The sequence below is a fragment of the Tripterygium wilfordii genome, chromosome 4, assembly GCF_013401445.1.
Source record: "Tripterygium wilfordii isolate XIE 37 chromosome 4, ASM1340144v1, whole genome shotgun sequence".
Classification (NCBI taxonomy): domain Eukaryota; kingdom Viridiplantae; phylum Streptophyta; class Magnoliopsida; order Celastrales; family Celastraceae; genus Tripterygium; species Tripterygium wilfordii.
In genome coordinates, this window is record NC_052235.1 from 783,766 (window position 1) to 802,191 (window position 18,426).

At 36.8% G+C, this 18,426-nt stretch overlaps 2 protein-coding genes and 1 non-coding gene across 3 annotated transcripts; all 3 read left to right on the top strand.

Annotated features, from left to right (window-relative positions):
* Positions 1-75: 75 nt before the first annotated feature.
* LOC119998020 lies at positions 76-138 on the top strand. Its single transcript, XR_005468152.1, has one exon. It is a non-coding gene; the product is annotated as a U7 small nuclear RNA (small nuclear RNA).
* An 8,754-nt stretch (positions 139-8,892) lies between these two features.
* On the top strand, positions 8,893-12,511 carry LOC119997850 (hydroxyproline O-arabinosyltransferase 1-like). Its single transcript, XM_038845051.1, has 8 exons — positions 8,893-9,474; positions 10,253-10,320; positions 10,416-10,617; positions 10,714-10,811; positions 10,890-10,959; positions 11,499-11,570; positions 11,647-11,760; positions 12,222-12,511. The coding sequence occupies exons 1-8, from the start codon at positions 9,070-9,072 to the stop codon at positions 12,279-12,281; spliced, it is 1,089 nt and encodes a 362-aa protein (XP_038700979.1). The 5' UTR covers positions 8,893-9,069; the 3' UTR covers positions 12,282-12,511.
* Positions 12,512-14,640: 2,129 nt separating this feature from the next.
* Positions 14,641-16,353, top strand: LOC119995937 (flotillin-like protein 4). Its single transcript, XM_038842418.1, has one exon. The coding sequence runs from the start codon at positions 14,756-14,758 to the stop codon at positions 16,205-16,207; it is 1,452 nt and encodes a 483-aa protein (XP_038698346.1). The 5' UTR covers positions 14,641-14,755; the 3' UTR covers positions 16,208-16,353.
* Positions 16,354-18,426: the final 2,073 nt, after the last annotated feature.

Here is an 18,426-nt window from a genome sequence, read left to right on the forward strand (position 1 = left end):
TCGTCCGCAAAACAGAGTGGCATCCTTTTTGACGTGGGTTTTATGCCTTTTTTACATGAGTTTTACGTCAAAAGGTACTGTTTTTATTTTTTTGAAAATTTCTCCTGTGGATCCCATGCCTTTTTGCATGGGGTCCAGTCAAAACATGATAGATATATTTTTTGTTGTGGGTTTAGGATTTTTTGTTAAGTATATTTATATATTTATATTATTAATATTAAATATATTTATATTATATTAAATATATTAATTTAATAAAATGAAATAAATATAATAATTAATATTTATATTGAAATGAAATAAATAAAATTAAAAAATACAAATAACTTGTATTTTACACAAACTTAACCACTAACAACAATTAATAGTTCTATCAAACGCTTCACAGTTTATTTCAAAGTTTTAAGCTCAGTTTTTTTTCACAACTTAACAGCTAGCGTTGAAAATCAACACAACTGCTCTGTCAAACACACATTTTATGTTTCTCCAACAACGTTTGGATTGAGAGAAAATTGGTCTAAAAAACTATTAAATGCAAAACAAAGGGGGTTAACTTGTATGGATTATATATAAGTAACGGACGCAGTGGCGATTTGTAATCCCTTTCATTATTTAAAATAAATCTTTTAAATCAACTTATTACTCATATATATATTCTGCAATTACGCTAATTACAAAAAGGTCCGCGATTACACATCTAGAAACTAGAATGACCATCCTTAAAAGCTTGGAGCGTACATCAGTTAAATTGAGTGATCAAATCACAAAGACAATCCCGGTTCTTCAGCCGTGACCGGCGACGAACGGTTGCAGACTGGTTAAGATAAGAAGGAAGAAAAAAAACAAGTAGAGGGGGACCATGACATACGTCGCTCCTCTCTCCGTCACTCGCGGGACACATCGACACGAGTCATTACATGAGCAATTGGATCATCTGTGGTCCCCATCTTCAAGCATGCGCCATAGTATACCTTATCGTAGCCGTCCACGTGGAATAAAAAAGAGGCAGGGACCACCAAGAATTTTGACTGTCTGACAGCCGCCGGCTAATCAACGGGAACTGTATGTGGTCCCGATGGATGGTGGGCCCCCTCTCGTGTTTAAAGAATAGAAAATTGGGCTTGGGGGCCGCTTCCGGTTGGGCACTGTTTGGTGTTTATGGCGAACTGTCCACCTTCAAATAGTATGGTCCCCTACCTACTCGCTTGCTCTGTTTCTCTCTTATTGAGTTTTTGTGTATTTCTTTTTATATTTACTGTTTTTGGATGTAGTAAAGGACGTGCCGTGAGGCCAACGGCAGAGGTACATAACATAAGTGCGAAGGAGATGGCACATACGTAATTTCACAATAAATATGTCTGATTTTCTTTTATCCATTTACTTTATATAGTCTATTTGTAACACTAATCCGTTTTTTATATGAGCTATTTATCAAATTGACGATATAGTGTTAGTGTTAGTGTTAGGTTTTAGTTTATATCATTTTCTTTGTTGTTCAACGAGAAAACTAGGCTGTTTAATAGGGATTGTTAGAAAATACTATTCTAAACACTACAAATTATTATTGTCCACTTTACATCGAAGACATACACTACTTTCTTATTCTTGCGCTATCGTCGTTAGTTATTAAACCCATAGAATACGTTAATTATATGATTCAGACTAGACATTTATTTATATGCTACTTGATTGGGTTATGTCAATCCAACGTGTATTTGTGGGATAATCATGTCAGACCCAACAAATAAACATATAGAAGTAATATCTGAACGGACCGAGTCTTATCTTTGATATTGTAATCTTAAAAAAATATTGTCCGCTTTAAACCAAATACCTGCACAGTTTTGTTCTTTTTGGGTCATCACCTTTGGTTTTTAAATTCATAAATGTGTTGGTTCGAGACCGGAGTGCACAAAAGCAACACTACTAAGCCCACACAACTAGTATTAACCTTTTTGATCCAACATATAGTCGACTTCTCTATGAGTACCCAATATGTGGTCTTCAGTGCTTTGTGTTATCTACATGCCATGACTGGTTGATTGCGCCTTGAAAACTCTTGTCTTCCTCAAAATATCCGAACAATAGGCGAGCGTCAAGTGACCAATACTTATCTTAAAGACTCTAAACAGGAACCTAATTTGGCTTGAAATCCAGTGAGACACGGTTCAGGTCTCGTAAAATAGTCACTATCTTTTGTAAACCAATGGTGTGTTTGGTGGGACGTTATCTGGGGTGGGCCCGCTTTCCCAGACCACCCCACCAAACACCTGAAAAAGTGGGGCGTTACTGTCCATAAAATGGAGCGGTAACGCCCCAAAAGAACAAACTCCATTTTGGAGCTTATTGTGAGAGCGTGTAAGCGGTTCGTAGTTTTTTGGCGTGGCCCTAACGCCAAGAAGCTGCAACTCTTTTTTTTTTAATTTATTTTTTCATGGGACCCACGACTTTGACCATTTAATACAATAAATAACATCTATTTTAAGGTGGATCCCATTGCCTTTCACCTTTAATGTATATTTTTTAATATAAAATTTTATACCTTAATTATTTTATATATTAATATTATGCATATTTTTTATATATAAATATTACCAATTTTTTAAATAAAAATTATGCTTAAGCTTAATTATTTTAATTTATCAAATTATAAATTGTTTGTTTGTAATTTTTAATAATTAAAATTTAATTTTTAAAATTTTAAAAATACAAACAAAATATATTTTACATAACTTAACTGTTTAACACAATTAACAGCTCTACCAAACACCTCACAACTTATTTCAAAGTTTTAAGCTCAGATTTTTTTCAGAGATCAACTGTTAACGTTGAAAATCCACGCAACCTCTGCCAAACAGACACCAAACTTGCCCATTACGAGGGGCAGTCACAGTCAGCCAATCAAAACCCATCCAATTGTTCTTCATCTTGGACGATCCTGATGGGCCCACGCGTTTTATACTAGCAAACCCACAACTGTATCCACACGGTGTCCCAATTTGATTTTAAAAAAAATTGTATTCAACACTAATTAATTTTGTGGCTTGGCAGGTGTGCCCAAATTTTATTTTAATTGGATGGGGCCCGTAATTTTTTAAAGGAAACAATAGTTTAAAAATATTAAGGTAGGGGGAAAAGTCGTACGTGAGAGGCTTGTCTTTGTCTTTGTCTTTTATTTGGTGGAATTCTATAATGATATCAACCTTGGTGGAGATTTGGAGATGGCACGTGATTTGACAAACTTGTATATTTTTCACAATTTCTAAAAATGCCAAATGTCATTTGCAATTGAATTTGTTAACAAGAAAATATACATAACTTAATAGCAGTTGAAAATAATTATACTTTCCAAAAAAAAATTTGAAAATAATTATGGATAGAAAACTTGTGCTCCAAGTTGCAATTCCATATAATTAATTAAGATCACATTTCGCATAATTTGATCTAGCTCCTCAACAGATTTAAATGTTTTACCAATTCAAACAATGCTTTTAATGGAGGCATTTTTTCCTATTCTATTAGTTAGCCCATCATTGTTTCTCCCTATTCATTATTTAACGTCATCTTCATATTCATGACCTTCTTAACTTATAATGACAAGAGTGCAATTAAACCATAACTACTTGCAAACCATGACTATTACAAATGCGAATGACATCAATATAATTTGGCATTTATAGATAGTGATAGCATATATATCCACTACGCTTTAATTCTCTTAAATTGGAATATATATATATATATATATATATATATATTACGCTTGAAATACTTCTTGGATTCCCTTAAATTCAAACGGAAAGATAAAAATAAGGAAGAAAAAAATGTGTTAATTAGACTTATTTCGTTTGCTCAATTTTCTATTACTTTGCATAAAACATGTCGAAGAAACATATTGTTAATAATATTTGTATAAATAAAAAGATGCATAAAATAAATACGTAAATAGAATATATATATATATATATATATATATATATAAGTTGATAATGATTAATGGGTGTGGGGTAGGAATCTGTTTCGAAGTGTTGCCAAAAGGTTTAAACTTTAAAGTCTCAAGTAAGAAAAAAGGACGATCCCATTTATGATAGAGAAACATACGTCTTCATTCCAATTTGATATCTTATAGGGCATTGGTGTATTATTTGACATTTGTGGGAAAATCGAAGTAGATGATTGCGGTTCCCTATCTATCTATGTCCACCCATATGTCTAAACCAACTCTTTGAAAGCTTCAAGTGAAAAAACTTTACTAAAGACTAATCGAAGTGGCAACAAGCTAGTACTAGTGATCATCAAAATATTGAACATGGATAACTAGGGCTAACAATGTTAAGAATAAAATCCCACATCGGTATTGCATAACCCAATTGAATAGTTTAAGCAAAACACATCTCCTCTCACATTGAATATCCGTTTTCATGGGTTTAAGAACCAATGACGACAACCCATAAGAACAAATTCGTATAAGCCTATGGTTCAGAGCGAACAATATACATTCAATGTGTTTGGGTTCAGATTTTCAACAAACAATTTTAGTGGTCAAAACTACTTGCCTATATGGCTATGTATCATATGAGTTCTCACTCACTGAGATTAACATCTCGACCAATAATATTGAGGCCAAAGAGAATAAGGATTTGAGAAGTTGAGTCATGAGTGTGAACTCTTGAACTTTGAAATTAGTGGGTTACCTCAAACTGCCAAACAAGACCAAAAACTTTAAAAACCTCACTTCATTGCCTTCCCTGTGGGGGGGCCATGCCCCCATTAAACTCAACCAAGAAACTTGGCTTTAAAAACAGACAAACAGTAGCCCCACTATTTAAAACCTAAAAATTCATCTTTCAAGTGTCTAGTTTTGTTAGGCGTGAAAATGGTGCTAATGATGACCCACATTGATGTGATATACCTTATCCAAAACAATGAAATATAGACTTTGAAGTGTGATTCTTTTCGTGTTGAAGACTTGTGGGTATGTTCTTTTGTACTGAGTCCCATGTATGTATTCGCACTTGTTGTAACATGATTGTGCAAGATAAAAGGAGAAAAAGTTGTATGGTTTGGATTTGGAACAAGGAAAAGTAGCACCCAGAAATGCTCGAAAGAGAATCATAGAGAGAGAGAGAGAGAGAGAGAGAGACATGCATGATTGTGCTTTGATTGTATATATGTAGAATGCATTGCATACTTACTAATGGAAGTACATTTCCGTAGATGCTCTTATAAAAGTGTGAAGATTGATTTGATTTATGACGAGGTTCATTATCTTTATAATTTCATGAAAGGTGGACCGTCCATCAATGTGTCACATTAACCCTTCTAAATCATAAATCTTAAACCCGGACCGTCCACCAATGTGTCACGTTAACTCTTCTAAATCATAAATCCTAAACCATAAATGATTCGCTTGAGTTTGGAATCTTTGGTAGGACTAGCTAGATGCACTGAAGTTTCAGAGGTTTGATTTGATCAATGACAAGATTTTGATTGTATTTTTGTTAATTACGTGTAAGAGCATAATTAAGCATGCATGATTTGATGATTTGGTTTTTTCTTAAAATAGGGGATGAGTTCGTAGTAGTGTCAATGGGGGTGGTGGGTTTGGGAGAGTGGACATCCTGATCATATGTTCCTTTGGATTAGGCTTTCTTAATTCATGCATGGACCACAAAAGCACTTCAAACTTGAAAGCCAATGCTTTAATTTTCATGGACCACACACCAGCTAGCCACTTCCCACTAGTCACACCCTAATTAACCAAAACCAAATTATGAAATTAGGTTTCCATTAATTCAATGACTTTTCTCCATCTGTAGTACTGGTACATGTTCTTTGAAGTTTGTGGGTGTGTCCAAATTCCAAACCTAAAAAAGTTCATTAGCTTGAAATGAATGTCCAAACATGACCAATTCTCAACACATTTAGGGACAAACAAATTGACAGTTAGTAAGTATATGTGAAGGAAGTTACAAAGCTATAGCTGTTATTAGCTTTTAAGTCATTTTCATAAGACTATCAGAGTTGCAATGTCTAACTTAAAAAAACTGTAATTATTGACCTTATTGATATCCTCAAATTATGGAACCTTTGTCCCATAAATTGCTCCTCAAATTATGGAACATTTGTATTAGGGTGTAATGTTTGATCCCTATATATATGAGGTTGTAATTGTAACGTTTGATCAATATACATACACACCAAATATTGCCTCTATTCTCTACAATTGCTTCTATTTTTTCTACATGGTATAAGAGGAGGTTTTTTGTCCTGTTTAAGTTCTTGTTTGCTCAACAATTATGGCAAACGACGATTCTATCTTCTCTGGCGCAAAGTCGTCTTCTACAGGTGCTCCAAGTGCTCCTGAGTTAGAGTCCAATCCAAATCAACGGTTGTGCTCTGTGCTTCTTAATGAGTTTAATTATCTTCTATGGTCCAGATCTATTACACTGGCTCTTGGTGGAAGATCTAAACTCGATTTTATTGATGAAAAGATTCCTTCTCCTGATGAAAAGTCTCCAGATTATGGAGCATGGTTATCAAAAGACCAATTGGTGCGGTCATGGATTCTTAATTCCATGGATTCTTCTCTTGCAGAGATCTTTAGTTACTCAGAGTCTGCTTCTATCTTGTGGTCGGCAATTCGTGATATGTATGGCCAACAAAATAATTCTGCCAGAATTTTTGAACTTCAGCGAGATATTGTGAATCTTCAACAAGCAGGAAAACCTTTTGTTCAACTGCTTAGCTGTCTTAAAAAGATGTGGAACGAACTTGAGTTGTATCGTCCTCACACAGTTGATGCCACGATTCTTCGCAATCGTGTAATGGAGGACAAAATATTTCAGTTGTTAGCAAGTCTTGGACCTGAATATGAAGATCTCCGCAGCCGAGTTCTCATGTCTCCAGAACTTCCATCGCTTGCTTCTGTCATCTCCATGATTCAGAGAGAAGAATTAAGAAGGAAAGTCATGAATGTGGAAGCTAGGCCTAACCTCTCTGAGTCTCGTGTTTATGCATCATACAAAGGCAAGCGACCGGATTTAAAATGCCAACATTGTCATCATCTGGGACATCTAGTTGAACGGTGTTGGGTTCTCCATCCAGAATTGAAACCAAAGTTTGCTAAGGATAAGAGACTTTCTAAACCAAGAGTCCATGTTGCAAAAACATTACATGGAGATACGGTAAATTACAACCTCATATATATAGGGATCAAACATTACACCCTAAGACAAATGTTCCATAATTTGAGGAGCAATTTATGGGACAAAGGTTCCATAATTTGAGGATATCAATAAGGTCAATAGTAATAAAAACCATCAGAAGAGGCAAAGGGCATGTCAACATGTTAAGACCAAAATATACCACATCACCCAACTGATGTGGTATATATTGGTAAAACTCTTCCTTTACACTCAAATAGATCTTTTCGTGGGCTTAGTGAGTTGGACTTAGTCCATTTGTTGGCCCATGAGGAACAAACCCGTGAAGGTAATTCCATTATTCATGGAAACCCAAACTACAAAGCGGACAATATAATTGATGTGTATGAGGATATGTATTTCTTATACAATCAACATGCCCCCAAAACCAGCTACTGTAACGTAATGTGACAGGAAAGATGAGTAAAAAAGGTCGTGCAAAGGACAAAAAAAGGTATATACGCGCGTGCGCGCGCGATGTTGAAGGGATGATGTTGTATTTTCTTCCATTGTGATATCACACCATTTTTTGCTTACTTAAAGAAACTGGAACAGAGAACACACGCTGTTGCTTGACGTTGATTTTACAAGCATGAGGAAAAGCGAGTGTTTTTCTTTCAATAAAAAACTTTTTTAAAATTATTTTTTTTTGTTTGGACAAGTCGGTGAGGATAATGAGAGAGAGAGAATATATTGACGGACTTGGCCTGGAAGGATTGTGAGAGATAGGAAGGAATATATATATATATATATATATATATATATATATATGGTGATTGTGATCACTGGCATTCGAAAATTGACAGGAAAATGTGATTGTTGAGCGGATATGTAACATTGTAGCATCAAATTATGCAACAATAACTCATGATTCTTGAGGATCTACTGGACAAATTGGTGTACACATGGTAGGGCAGGCCACAATGTTGCTTATTGAAGAAAATATATCAACAAGTCAACACAAAATTGGATCAAATTGAATTATAAACTGCATGTCCCAACCCGCATGTTTATATACAACTAAATAAGAGTTTGTATAGGTTCTCTCGATCTCGGCATAGTTGCCCTTGTTTCAATGTCGGTTATTATAAAGAAAATTAAATGTTCTGAAAACTACTTCTCCTATTCAGACATGATTTCCACATTATTGTGTCCCGTTTTTATCCACTTTTTTCGTGGGAAATTACCACATTACAGGTGATTTGCCGGCCATACCCTTAGAATTGATATCCAATTCTCATGTTTTTAACATTACACATTATCTTGGCCATTTATGAACAAATCCTTATTCTATGGAAAGAATGGAAAAAAAAAAAAAAAAAGGATAGAAATCCACCTATTTGTTTCTAATCTTCTTTGAAAGCCCATGAAGGGCCCAACTACTTACCTTAGCCTAAATAAAAGCCCGTTGGATAGCGGCGGCGGCGCATGTAAGTGATGAATATGCCTTCGGTGAAACGAATCAACGGCGGCCCATTAATATATTTTTGGCCCAATATTATAGAGTTAGGTCACTGGGCTGTTCATAAATAAAGCCCACAAGTCTCCAGTAGCCTACTAGGCCCATTACTCCTTTCAACCTTTCCGCTTTCAATATCGAATCGACGAATAGATCAAGCGAGCAACCCAGTCCGAAAAAATATAAGTAATGGAAAACTATTTTTAATTGATAAAAAAATATCGTTGAAATTGTGCGTTCGGCTTGGGCCGCCAGCTTCTTCATCAACAATCTGGGATGGAGACGACGACTTTCTAGCACAACTATCTTTTCACATTGTTCTTCGCTTTCTACAAAATTGCAGAGAGAAAAAGAAATGCTTGTGTAGATTAGACAGAGAAAAGAATTTGATAGAAGAGATACAGGATGGGTTGTGGGAATTTGTTCTACAGTGTACTGATAGCATGCTCGGTGGCTCTAATTACCTACAACATAATCATCTCAGCAAATGCTCCTCTCAAGCAAGAATTACCAGGTCCATCGAGATCATCACTGTTATCTGTGGACCCGATCATCAAGATGCCTCTGGAGAGATCGAGAAGATTTGGGTCTGATAAGAAGAGGCTGTTTCATACAGCAGTCACGGCCTCAGACTCAGTGTACAACACTTGGCAGTGTAGGATCATGTACTATTGGTTCAAGAAGTTCAAGGATGCTCCAGGTTCTGAGATGGGTGGATTTACCAGGATTCTGCACTCCGGCAAGCCTGACAAGTTCATGGAGGAGATCCCGACCTTTGTCGCCCAGCCTTTACCATCTGGAATGGATCAGGTATGTATGTCTGGTGTGTATTTGTGTGATTACTGCTCTGTTTCTCTTGTTTTTCGGTTATTTACGTCTTTGTCTTTGACTTTGAAGATTAGTTTGATTGCATTGGGGTTTCTAATTGAGAGGTAATTAGGGTTTCTATGATGATCTTGGGAGGATAGTTGTGGGTTTTGGAGTACTTTCAAATTTGTCTATTGCTTTATGAGAGATCATACCCAATTTGATTTGTATGATGGACTGCTGAAAACTATTGTTCGTTAGATTTATGGATCATGTATGTATTTATGGTGTGTACTTATGGAACTCCTATGTTTCTCTTGATTTCCAGTTATTTTCTTATATCTTAGCCATTGACTTGTGAATATTAGTTTGACTGCATGAGTTTTCTAATTGCTCCTATGATGATATTGGGAAGGATTTTCACATGTTTGGGAATACTTTCAAATTTGTTTGTTACTTTATGAGAGATCATAACTCAATTTAATTTGAATCGTGGACTGTTGAAAATAGTGCATTAACATTTATGGCGCACTTATAAAGCAAGTTCATGTTTTTTGCTGGATTCAGAACTCTGTTAATACCCAGCATTGTATACTTACGTGCACTCCTTTCTGTTATTAATAGCCATATCAATGTGAGGTGCGTTCTTCATTCTTTAATCAGGAACTGATAATGCTTTAGAAGTCAGATATCATCATTTTCACAAAATGTCATGTGTACTTGTTTATAACTAGACATTGCCTTTTATACATTGCTTAACTTGAAATCTCATAAAATACAGGGCTATATAGTCCTCAACAGGCCTTGGGCTTTTGTACAATGGCTTCAACAAGCAAAGATCCAGGAAGAGTATGAGAAATTTAACTCCCTACTTCTAGCAATGAGTTGATCATATTTATCCAGGTTGTCCCACATTTACCTGATCATTCTTACCATTTATCCAGCTACATACTGATGGCAGAACCAGATCATATCATTGTCAATCCCATACCAAACTTATCTAAAGATGGACTTGGAGCTGCCTTTCCTTTCTTTTACATTGAGCCAAAAAAGTATGAGACAACTCTTAGGAAGTATTTTCCTGAGGACAAGGGACCAGTAACAAACATTGACCCAATAGGAAATTCGCCTGTCATTCTACCAAAGGTTTTTTTTTTTGGTCATGTTTTTGGTAAATCCAACCAATGTCATTTTTGGTTTTGGCTTTTGCCCACATCTTGATTGTGTATTAAATATTTGTAGGAATCCCTTAAGAAGATTGCTCCTACATGGATGAATGTTTCCTTGGCTATGAAGAAAGATCCCGAAACTGATAAAGCCTTTGGCTGGGTTCTTGAAATGTGAGCTTTTCATTGAGTGCGAAGTATGTGGCCTTCCCATTCTTTATTCATTTCCTTGATATTCCTTTGCAAATACAGGTATGCCTATGCTGTTGCATCTGCTCTGCATGGTGTTGGAAACATATTGCACAAGGACTTCATGCTTCAGGTTTGATGACATCGACATTTCTTCTTCAGGCCTTCCATTATTTTGGTTCTAATATTATGATCACCACACTAATATCATTTATTTCTATGCAAAAATGATGATGACCGAGTCCATCATCTCCGACTGGTTGTGATAGCACTTGTCCAATCTCTAGAGATAGGCATTGGAGTCTTGAGTAGAGACCTTTAGAATGTCAAGGACAAAAGCTATGTAGATTTGTGTTGTCAGGAAAAGCATCGCAGATATCTAACAGACTGAATTCAATGAAATCTGAATTAGTTGAAGGCACATGACAGTTTTTTAGAAGCAGATATAGCTAATCCAGTAATAAATTTAAACATTATGCACATTACATTACTTCAGATTTTTCAAGAAGTTTCACTAGCTTCACTGAGAATCCATAAATGGCGATATGTGGTCCTTTTCTTATGTCTCTTAAGCGTCCTTGGTTTGAAGGAGAATACAGTTCTATATTATTGAAGGAGATGATTGTTGCCAACACATGCCTCATCGATTACCTGCTTTGTGACTCTTTTCAGCCTCCTTGGGATACAGAAATTGGTGGCAAGTTCATAATTCATTATACATACGGATGTGACTATGATATGAAGGTATTATTTGGTCACTTACTTCTGGTTGTCTTATGGTGTTCTTTATTTTATGGTATTGACTTGCTCTTATTTTCAGGGTCAATTAACCTATGGAAAAATCGGGGAATGGAGGTTTGACAAAAGATCTTATGATACTGTTGCACCCCCAAAAAACCTTACCCTGCCACCACAGGGTGTTCCTGAGAGTGTGGTATGTTTTCTTTCACAATTGGAATCTAGCTGATTGCTACATAATTCATGCTTAAAATGCAACTTAAATGATTTAGAAGTGTATAGTTACTACTTTTTTTTTCTAAAACTTTATAGTTTTGGGGAGGAGGTGGGGGCAGCTTTGGTAAGGCAAAGCTACCTTTCCTCTCCTGCCCAACTTTTGAGGGTGAGACCCTATTCTACCATGTTGTCAATCTACCTAATCTCATCCTCATAGAGAAACATTACTGGAAAAAAACATCAATAAATACTGCAAGATGGTTGTTTGAGTTGAGAGAAATTTGATAATACAAGATCTATCAGTTGAGTTTACGAGGCTTGGCACTTTGTCCTCGCACGTTTTGGTTTGTGCCTGTAAAACCAAAAGTGTGTTGTGCTTATATGAGCTCCATCTCTTTGGCTAACTGAGAGCTTTGTTTTGTTTGCGAATGTAATTTGCAGGTGACCCTAGTCAAAATGGTGAATGAAGCCACTGCAAATATTCCGAACTGGGGGTCGTAAGTGAAAGCTGCTCTACATGGGCTTGTTGGCAGTTGCTGATGAGTGTAGGACTGGGACGCCATCACCATGTGATATACATTTGCTGAATCCGTGTGTTACTGTTAAATTATTTTGAATTCCTCTAACGAATGTATCATGTTTTGCTTGGTAAGCCCACACGGAACTAGTTTGTTTTCTTGCTCGGATGAATAACCTTTATATAAGCGATAATAAGTTACAACTTGCAACGATAGTCGAGGTACGAAGGCAAACGAACAAAGCAGGGAAAATAAATTGAAATATGCCCTCCCAAGTGATTAGTATGATAAAGTTTAATCAAAACAGTAAGGTGTGTGGGGGCAGCTGCTGTCCACGGAAGTGTTAAGACTTGAGAGGGAAGTCAATACAATCACTTGGTGATAATTTAACGTCAACGAACTATATCTCTCGGATTTAGGGCGTAAGGAATCCTGTTCATGGGTTGTCCAAACTGCACATCTATCGAGTTTTTTTTCAGTTATCAAAAAAAATAAATTTGATGATGGTGTTTGCTTCTCACAATGTGTCGCCTTAGAACAGTTGTGACAATTTTGGTCCTAAAAAATTCTATATTCGGGAAAAGAAACTTCTATTAATTTTCCTAAAAACCGGTTTGCCTTGAAAATTATCACATTTATTTTCGTTGTATTGAATACATTGTCTGGGTCCTCTGGGAGAAGAGATTAGACTAACTTAACGCGTATTGTCTAATATTCTGCCTCTTGCCATTTACTTGTCAATGTAGTGAGTATATGTACAAGTACGTATTTTTTTTATATTGTCCTTACTAGCTATGTCAAAGTAATATTAATATATATACTTAATATTGCATCATAATAATACAAGAATGTCTATATTTTTCCATGGTAATGTCTATTTGGTTTAATCAATTTCCGCAAAATCAAATCAACATTAGTTTGAATCAAACTTCAAGCTCAATGGAGCTATCATTCCATTGATTTTGAACAAATAAATAAACTAATCAGCTACTGCCAAAATTTTCAATCAAAATTTAAATCTTTTTGTATTAAAATTCTTCCCCTTCCATGTACCATGAACTTTCCTCTCAAACTTAATCTTGCGCAAATTTCTCTCTCTATTGTACATCTATTTTGTCATAGTATTTAATTTTGTCTCTTGTGTGAAGGACCACAATTAATCTAAAAATTGTTGTGTTGATTGCAAGGGCGGATTTAGGGGGGGACTACACTAGGCTGTAGTCCCCCCAAATGTTTGGTAATTATATATATATACACTTACACATATATACACAAACATATATATATATGGATACATGCATACATACATATACAAATACATACATACTTATATAATTATACATAAATAAATAAAAATATAATTATATACATGTTCATACCTAAATATACACTAAGCCACCTAAATAAAAACACACTTTGTACCTACTCTCTTTCATTGGTGCAAGTGTGTAACCGTGTTTCTTCATAAGTTCGTCTTAAGAATCTCAACTAACAGTAAGCCTAAATGCCTAATCAACTAATTTCAGTAACTTGTACTGCCATTTAAATAGGTATCATGTAAATAGCCTAAAAAAAATTTCCGTGGACGCTGCCCCCGGACCCCCGTCAACTTTTAACAGTCCCCCCTAACATAAATTCCTGGTTCCGCCCTTGGTTGATTGTATTCACTTGATAGCAATGCTTAAACGAGGTTTGCTTGAACTGAAGATAGATCGAAAAAATAAGCATCATTTTGAAAGGGCAAAACAAAAAAAAAAAGTCGCATCTTTTGTGTTTATTTGTAGAAATGCCTTCCTTTTTTTGCACTAAATAAAGAAAAATTGTGACAACAGACAATTCTTCGAACCATGCATATGTATAAAGTAGTTTTAACTTTCAACAACTTAGGTTATCTCTAGTTGGTGAATCTCTCTGTGGTCAAATCGTATAGACTCGGAAAATTATGAGTTCGATTATCATTGGGATCAATGCCTTTGTGATCGTGTGCTGGGCTTTGACATCTAAGCTTGATGACTCGAGTTTAAGCACATATAGAATATAGAATGTCTAAAAGAGTAAACTTATATGCTATCTTTCTCGATTGGGGAAAAAAAAGGGAAAAAAGTACACAGGGTACGGAAGCTTCGGTGCAATAACATACAAGAGGAAGCGATTTTCGACTAATTGCAACCAATTTCCTTGCAACTTCTAATGGTCAACTCAGGAAGTTTGACAATTTGTAAAGTCTACGCTAATTATTTGTTTTAAAGTCCATAATATTCCAACTTTAAAAAAAAAAAACACTTGAACTACAAACAATCCTATTATTCGGATATGTATTACGAGTTGATTATTGTTTATTAGGAGTCGAAGTACTGTTGTGCTATAAAAGGTTATTCCTTTGTAAGCTTCAACACACGAACATATTCTCTCCTCTGCTTCTTCTTTGTTTTTTCGAGTCTTTTGAAACTCTGAATCATGTATAGAGTTGCGAGTCCATCGGAGTACCTGGCCATAACCGGCGTCGGTATCAAAAACATCAAGCTTGCGAAGAAGGGATGGGTACTCCCAGGCCAATCATGCACGGTCTTCGATGTTTCGCCGGTGAATTACACCTTCGAAGTTCAAGCCATGAGTGCCGAGAAGCTCCCCTTTGTCCTACCTGCCGTGTTCACAATCGGTCCTCGCGTCGACGACAAGGAGAGCCTCCTCAAGTACGCTCAACTTATCGCTCCACACGACAAGCATTCTCATCACGTCATTGAACTTGTTCAGGGAGTAATTGAAGGAGAAACGAGAGTCCTCGCTGCTTCAATGACCATGGAGGAGATCTTCAGAGGCACTAAAGAGTTTAAACATGAAGTATTCGGGAAAGTGCAGCTTGAACTCAATCAATTTGGTCTAATAATCTACAACGCCAATGTCAAACAGCTTGTGGATGTGCCTGGTTTTGAGTACTTTTCTTACCTAGGACAGAAGACTCAGATGGAGGCGGCCAATCAGGCCAAAGTTGATGTGGCGGAGGCGCGGATGAAGGGAGAGGTTGGTGCAAAGCTCCGGGAGGGACAGACCACGCAAAATGCGGCGACGATTGATGCGGAGACGAAGATAATTTCGACGCAGAGGCTTGGAGAGGGGAAGAAGGAGGAGATTAAAGTGAGGACTGAAGTTAAGGTCTTTGAGAACCAGAGAGAGGCGGAGGCGGCGGAGGCTGATGCTGAGTTGGCAAAGAAGAAGGCTGGGTGGGGCAGGGAGGCACACGTGGCGAAAGTGGAGTCGGAGAAGGCGGTGGCGATCAGAGAGGCAGAGCTGCAGAGGGAGGTTGAGATGATGAATGCCTTGACTATGACTGAAAAACTCAAGGCAGAGTTTCTTACTAAAGCCAGCGTTGAGTATGAAACCAAGGTTCAGGAGGCAAATTGGGAACTTTATAAGAAACAAAAGGCAGCGGAGGCAATTCTATACCAGAAAGAAAAGGAGGCAGAGGCACAAAAGGCAAGTGCAGAGGCAACATTCTTTGCTCGTCAACAAGTCGCGGATGGTGAACTCTACGCGAAGCAAAAGGAGGCGGAAGGACTCGTTGCCATGGCCAAAGCCCAAGGAACATACCTTGGCACCCCCCTCGGCTCACTTGGTGGTGACTATGGTGCTTTAAGGGACTACCTGATGATAAGTGGTGGAATGTTTCAAGATATTGCTAAAATTAATGCTGAGGCTGTGCGTGGTTTGCAGCCCAAGATTAGTGTGTGGACCAATGGTGGTGGCGATGACGGTGGTGCCGCCATGAAGGAGGTTGCTGGTGTTTACAAGATGTTGCCCCCGTTGTTTAAGACTGTTCATGAGCAAACTGGGATGCTGCCACCGGCGTGGATGGGGACTTTGACTGACCCTAATGTCAAGCCCCCTACGACATCCGTTTGGAAGGATTAGGGCTACGTTCCTTGTCACTTTTCGTTTGTTTTTGGTTTAGTTTTTGATTTTTTCTGTGTGCTTTTTAATTTGACATGCAAAGTCTCTGTTACGTGAAACTGGAAATGTTTACTAAATAATCCTATATTTCATTGTCAATTCAACTCTGGTACAAATGTTATTACGTTGCATTATTTATATATACAAAGAATTAAATGTCAACCTCATCAACATCAAGATAGCTATGCCACAAATGGTGTACAGCGCATAACACTTTCCTTATATGACTACATTTTATTCTCTTTCCTTCATTACACTCGTTTGGTGCTCATCAGGAGCTTATTAAGAACTTGTTCCATATTTGGGAGATGCCGCTGCTAAACCCCACATCCACATGGAGTCAGTGGACCACCTAATAACTCACGAGTAATGCGCCTGGAAATCAAGAGAGAATCAGTAAATTGTCACAAGCAAATCATCAAACACCTAGCGTGCACCCGACTGCTCATTTGGGCCTGAACTTTATTGGAACTCTATTTTATGGGCTACTCTTTGGCTTTCCTATCGAAAACTAGAAATAATAGAACAAAAGCTCTTGTAGTAAACAGTTTACATGTTTGTTCCCGATTATAAAGGATTGCGTTCCCTAAAATCTAATTGCCAGATTATACAAGCTTCCAAAGAGTGGTGTCCATAGCATTGAGAAAAAAACATGAACTTCTGAAAATTCCAATGCCATTGAATTTGACTAAAGAAGTAGAGTGATTTTTGTTCTTGAGCTATAACAGTGACAAAAAATATATAATTAATAAACCAGTTTTGATTTCATTTGACTTTCTCGGAGATGAATGACATTGGCAAGATAGGCTTAACATTGGAACTTCCTAGTTTATTTGCGTAAGGCTTTCTATTGAATTTAGAGTTGGTTTTGCTGTATATGTATAGATTAAAGTAGAGTCGTCTGTATTGTGTTCTCTGAAACCATGTTTTGTTTCATTTGCAAGGTTTATTAATGAATTGATAGTGCATTATTGGCATATTGTGTTTGCCAGATGAGCCTGTGCCTTTTCATTTTCCCTTCCAGATTAGATCTTGACGTTTGGGGTCACTTTCGGGACTTCAATTTTGTCTGTAGGATTCGTAAAATGTCCCAAGAATCAGAGCTGGAGGGTTGGCCCATGGCCTGACAGTGTGAGCTTACAAGACCTTGATCTTCAAATTTTGAGACGAACACACAAGTCTATGGACAATGTCCAGTGGCCTCGGTCTTACGCAGAGCTTTAACTATGTGAATATTTTAATAAGGATATTATTGATGTAAATTATCGACAATCTTGAATTGTTTGAGGATGATTGGGTAAATATAAGATAAGATAGAGGGATTTTACATGGTTCGGCATTGAATCTAGATCCACGGTGCAGAATGATATGATATTTTTATTATCACTTGAGATTACAGAGTGAGTCAAATCCCAAAAAGTCCTCACCTTCTCGTCATAATGAACTCCTTTTATACTTTTCTTGAGCAGTTGTCAACGGTTGTGACAATTGAAGTAGTTCATAGCAGTTTGTAGCAGTTTCAGCTGTTACCATTTAACGAGGAACTCCCTTATCTTCGGCTTCGTCCCTTGGTTATTGGTTCGGCCTTCTTGTATCGACTGCTTGCATTATATCGGTTTTGTATTGCATTATATCGGTTTTGTTGGGCTTTGTAGACCTAGGCTCTGTGAGCTTTTATGTTTGGTTTGATCGATTTATATATAGATTGAATTGAACATGACTCATATAATTGATCGGGGTTGGGGTTGAATTTGACCCCTGTAAATATCATCAGAGAGACAGTGGAGCAGATGAGGTCCGGAGGCCCAGATTGGAACTTTCAATTTCGAAAGATGCAAGAAAAATGACATGGGAAGCCGGGTTAGCTTGGAATTTGGATCGGAAAGCCCAACCAAAAAGCCGGGAATTTTGGTCATCAATCCCCTTCCCCTAAAGTCAAAAGAAAACACCATCAAATTTCAAAAAGGTAAATTTCTTGATAAAAGAGACCACGATAGGGACCCACGTAATTATTTTCCTATTTTTCGGACAATAGTTTTAAGAAAAATATTTTAACAATAATTATTTTCATTAATAGATAAGTGGAAAGTGGAAACCACAAAATTGTAGAATTTGCCCATCATTTCAATTTTCAACACCAGACAAATAAAATTAAGTGGGTCTGTGCAATTACCACAACA

Coding starts and splice junctions, on each gene's coding strand:
- LOC119997850 (XM_038845051.1), top strand. CDS start 9,070: ATGGGTTGTGGGAATTTGTTCTACAGTGTACTGATAGCATGCTCGGTG. Junction 9,475..10,252: donor TACCATCTGGAATGGATCAG/GTATGTATGTCT, acceptor CATAAAATACAG/GGCTATATAGTCCTCAACAG. Junction 11,761..12,221: donor AGGGTGTTCCTGAGAGTGTG/GTATGTTTTCTT, acceptor TGTAATTTGCAG/GTGACCCTAGTCAAAATGGT.
- LOC119995937 (XM_038842418.1), top strand. CDS start 14,756: ATGTATAGAGTTGCGAGTCCATCGGAGTACCTGGCCATAACCGGCGTC.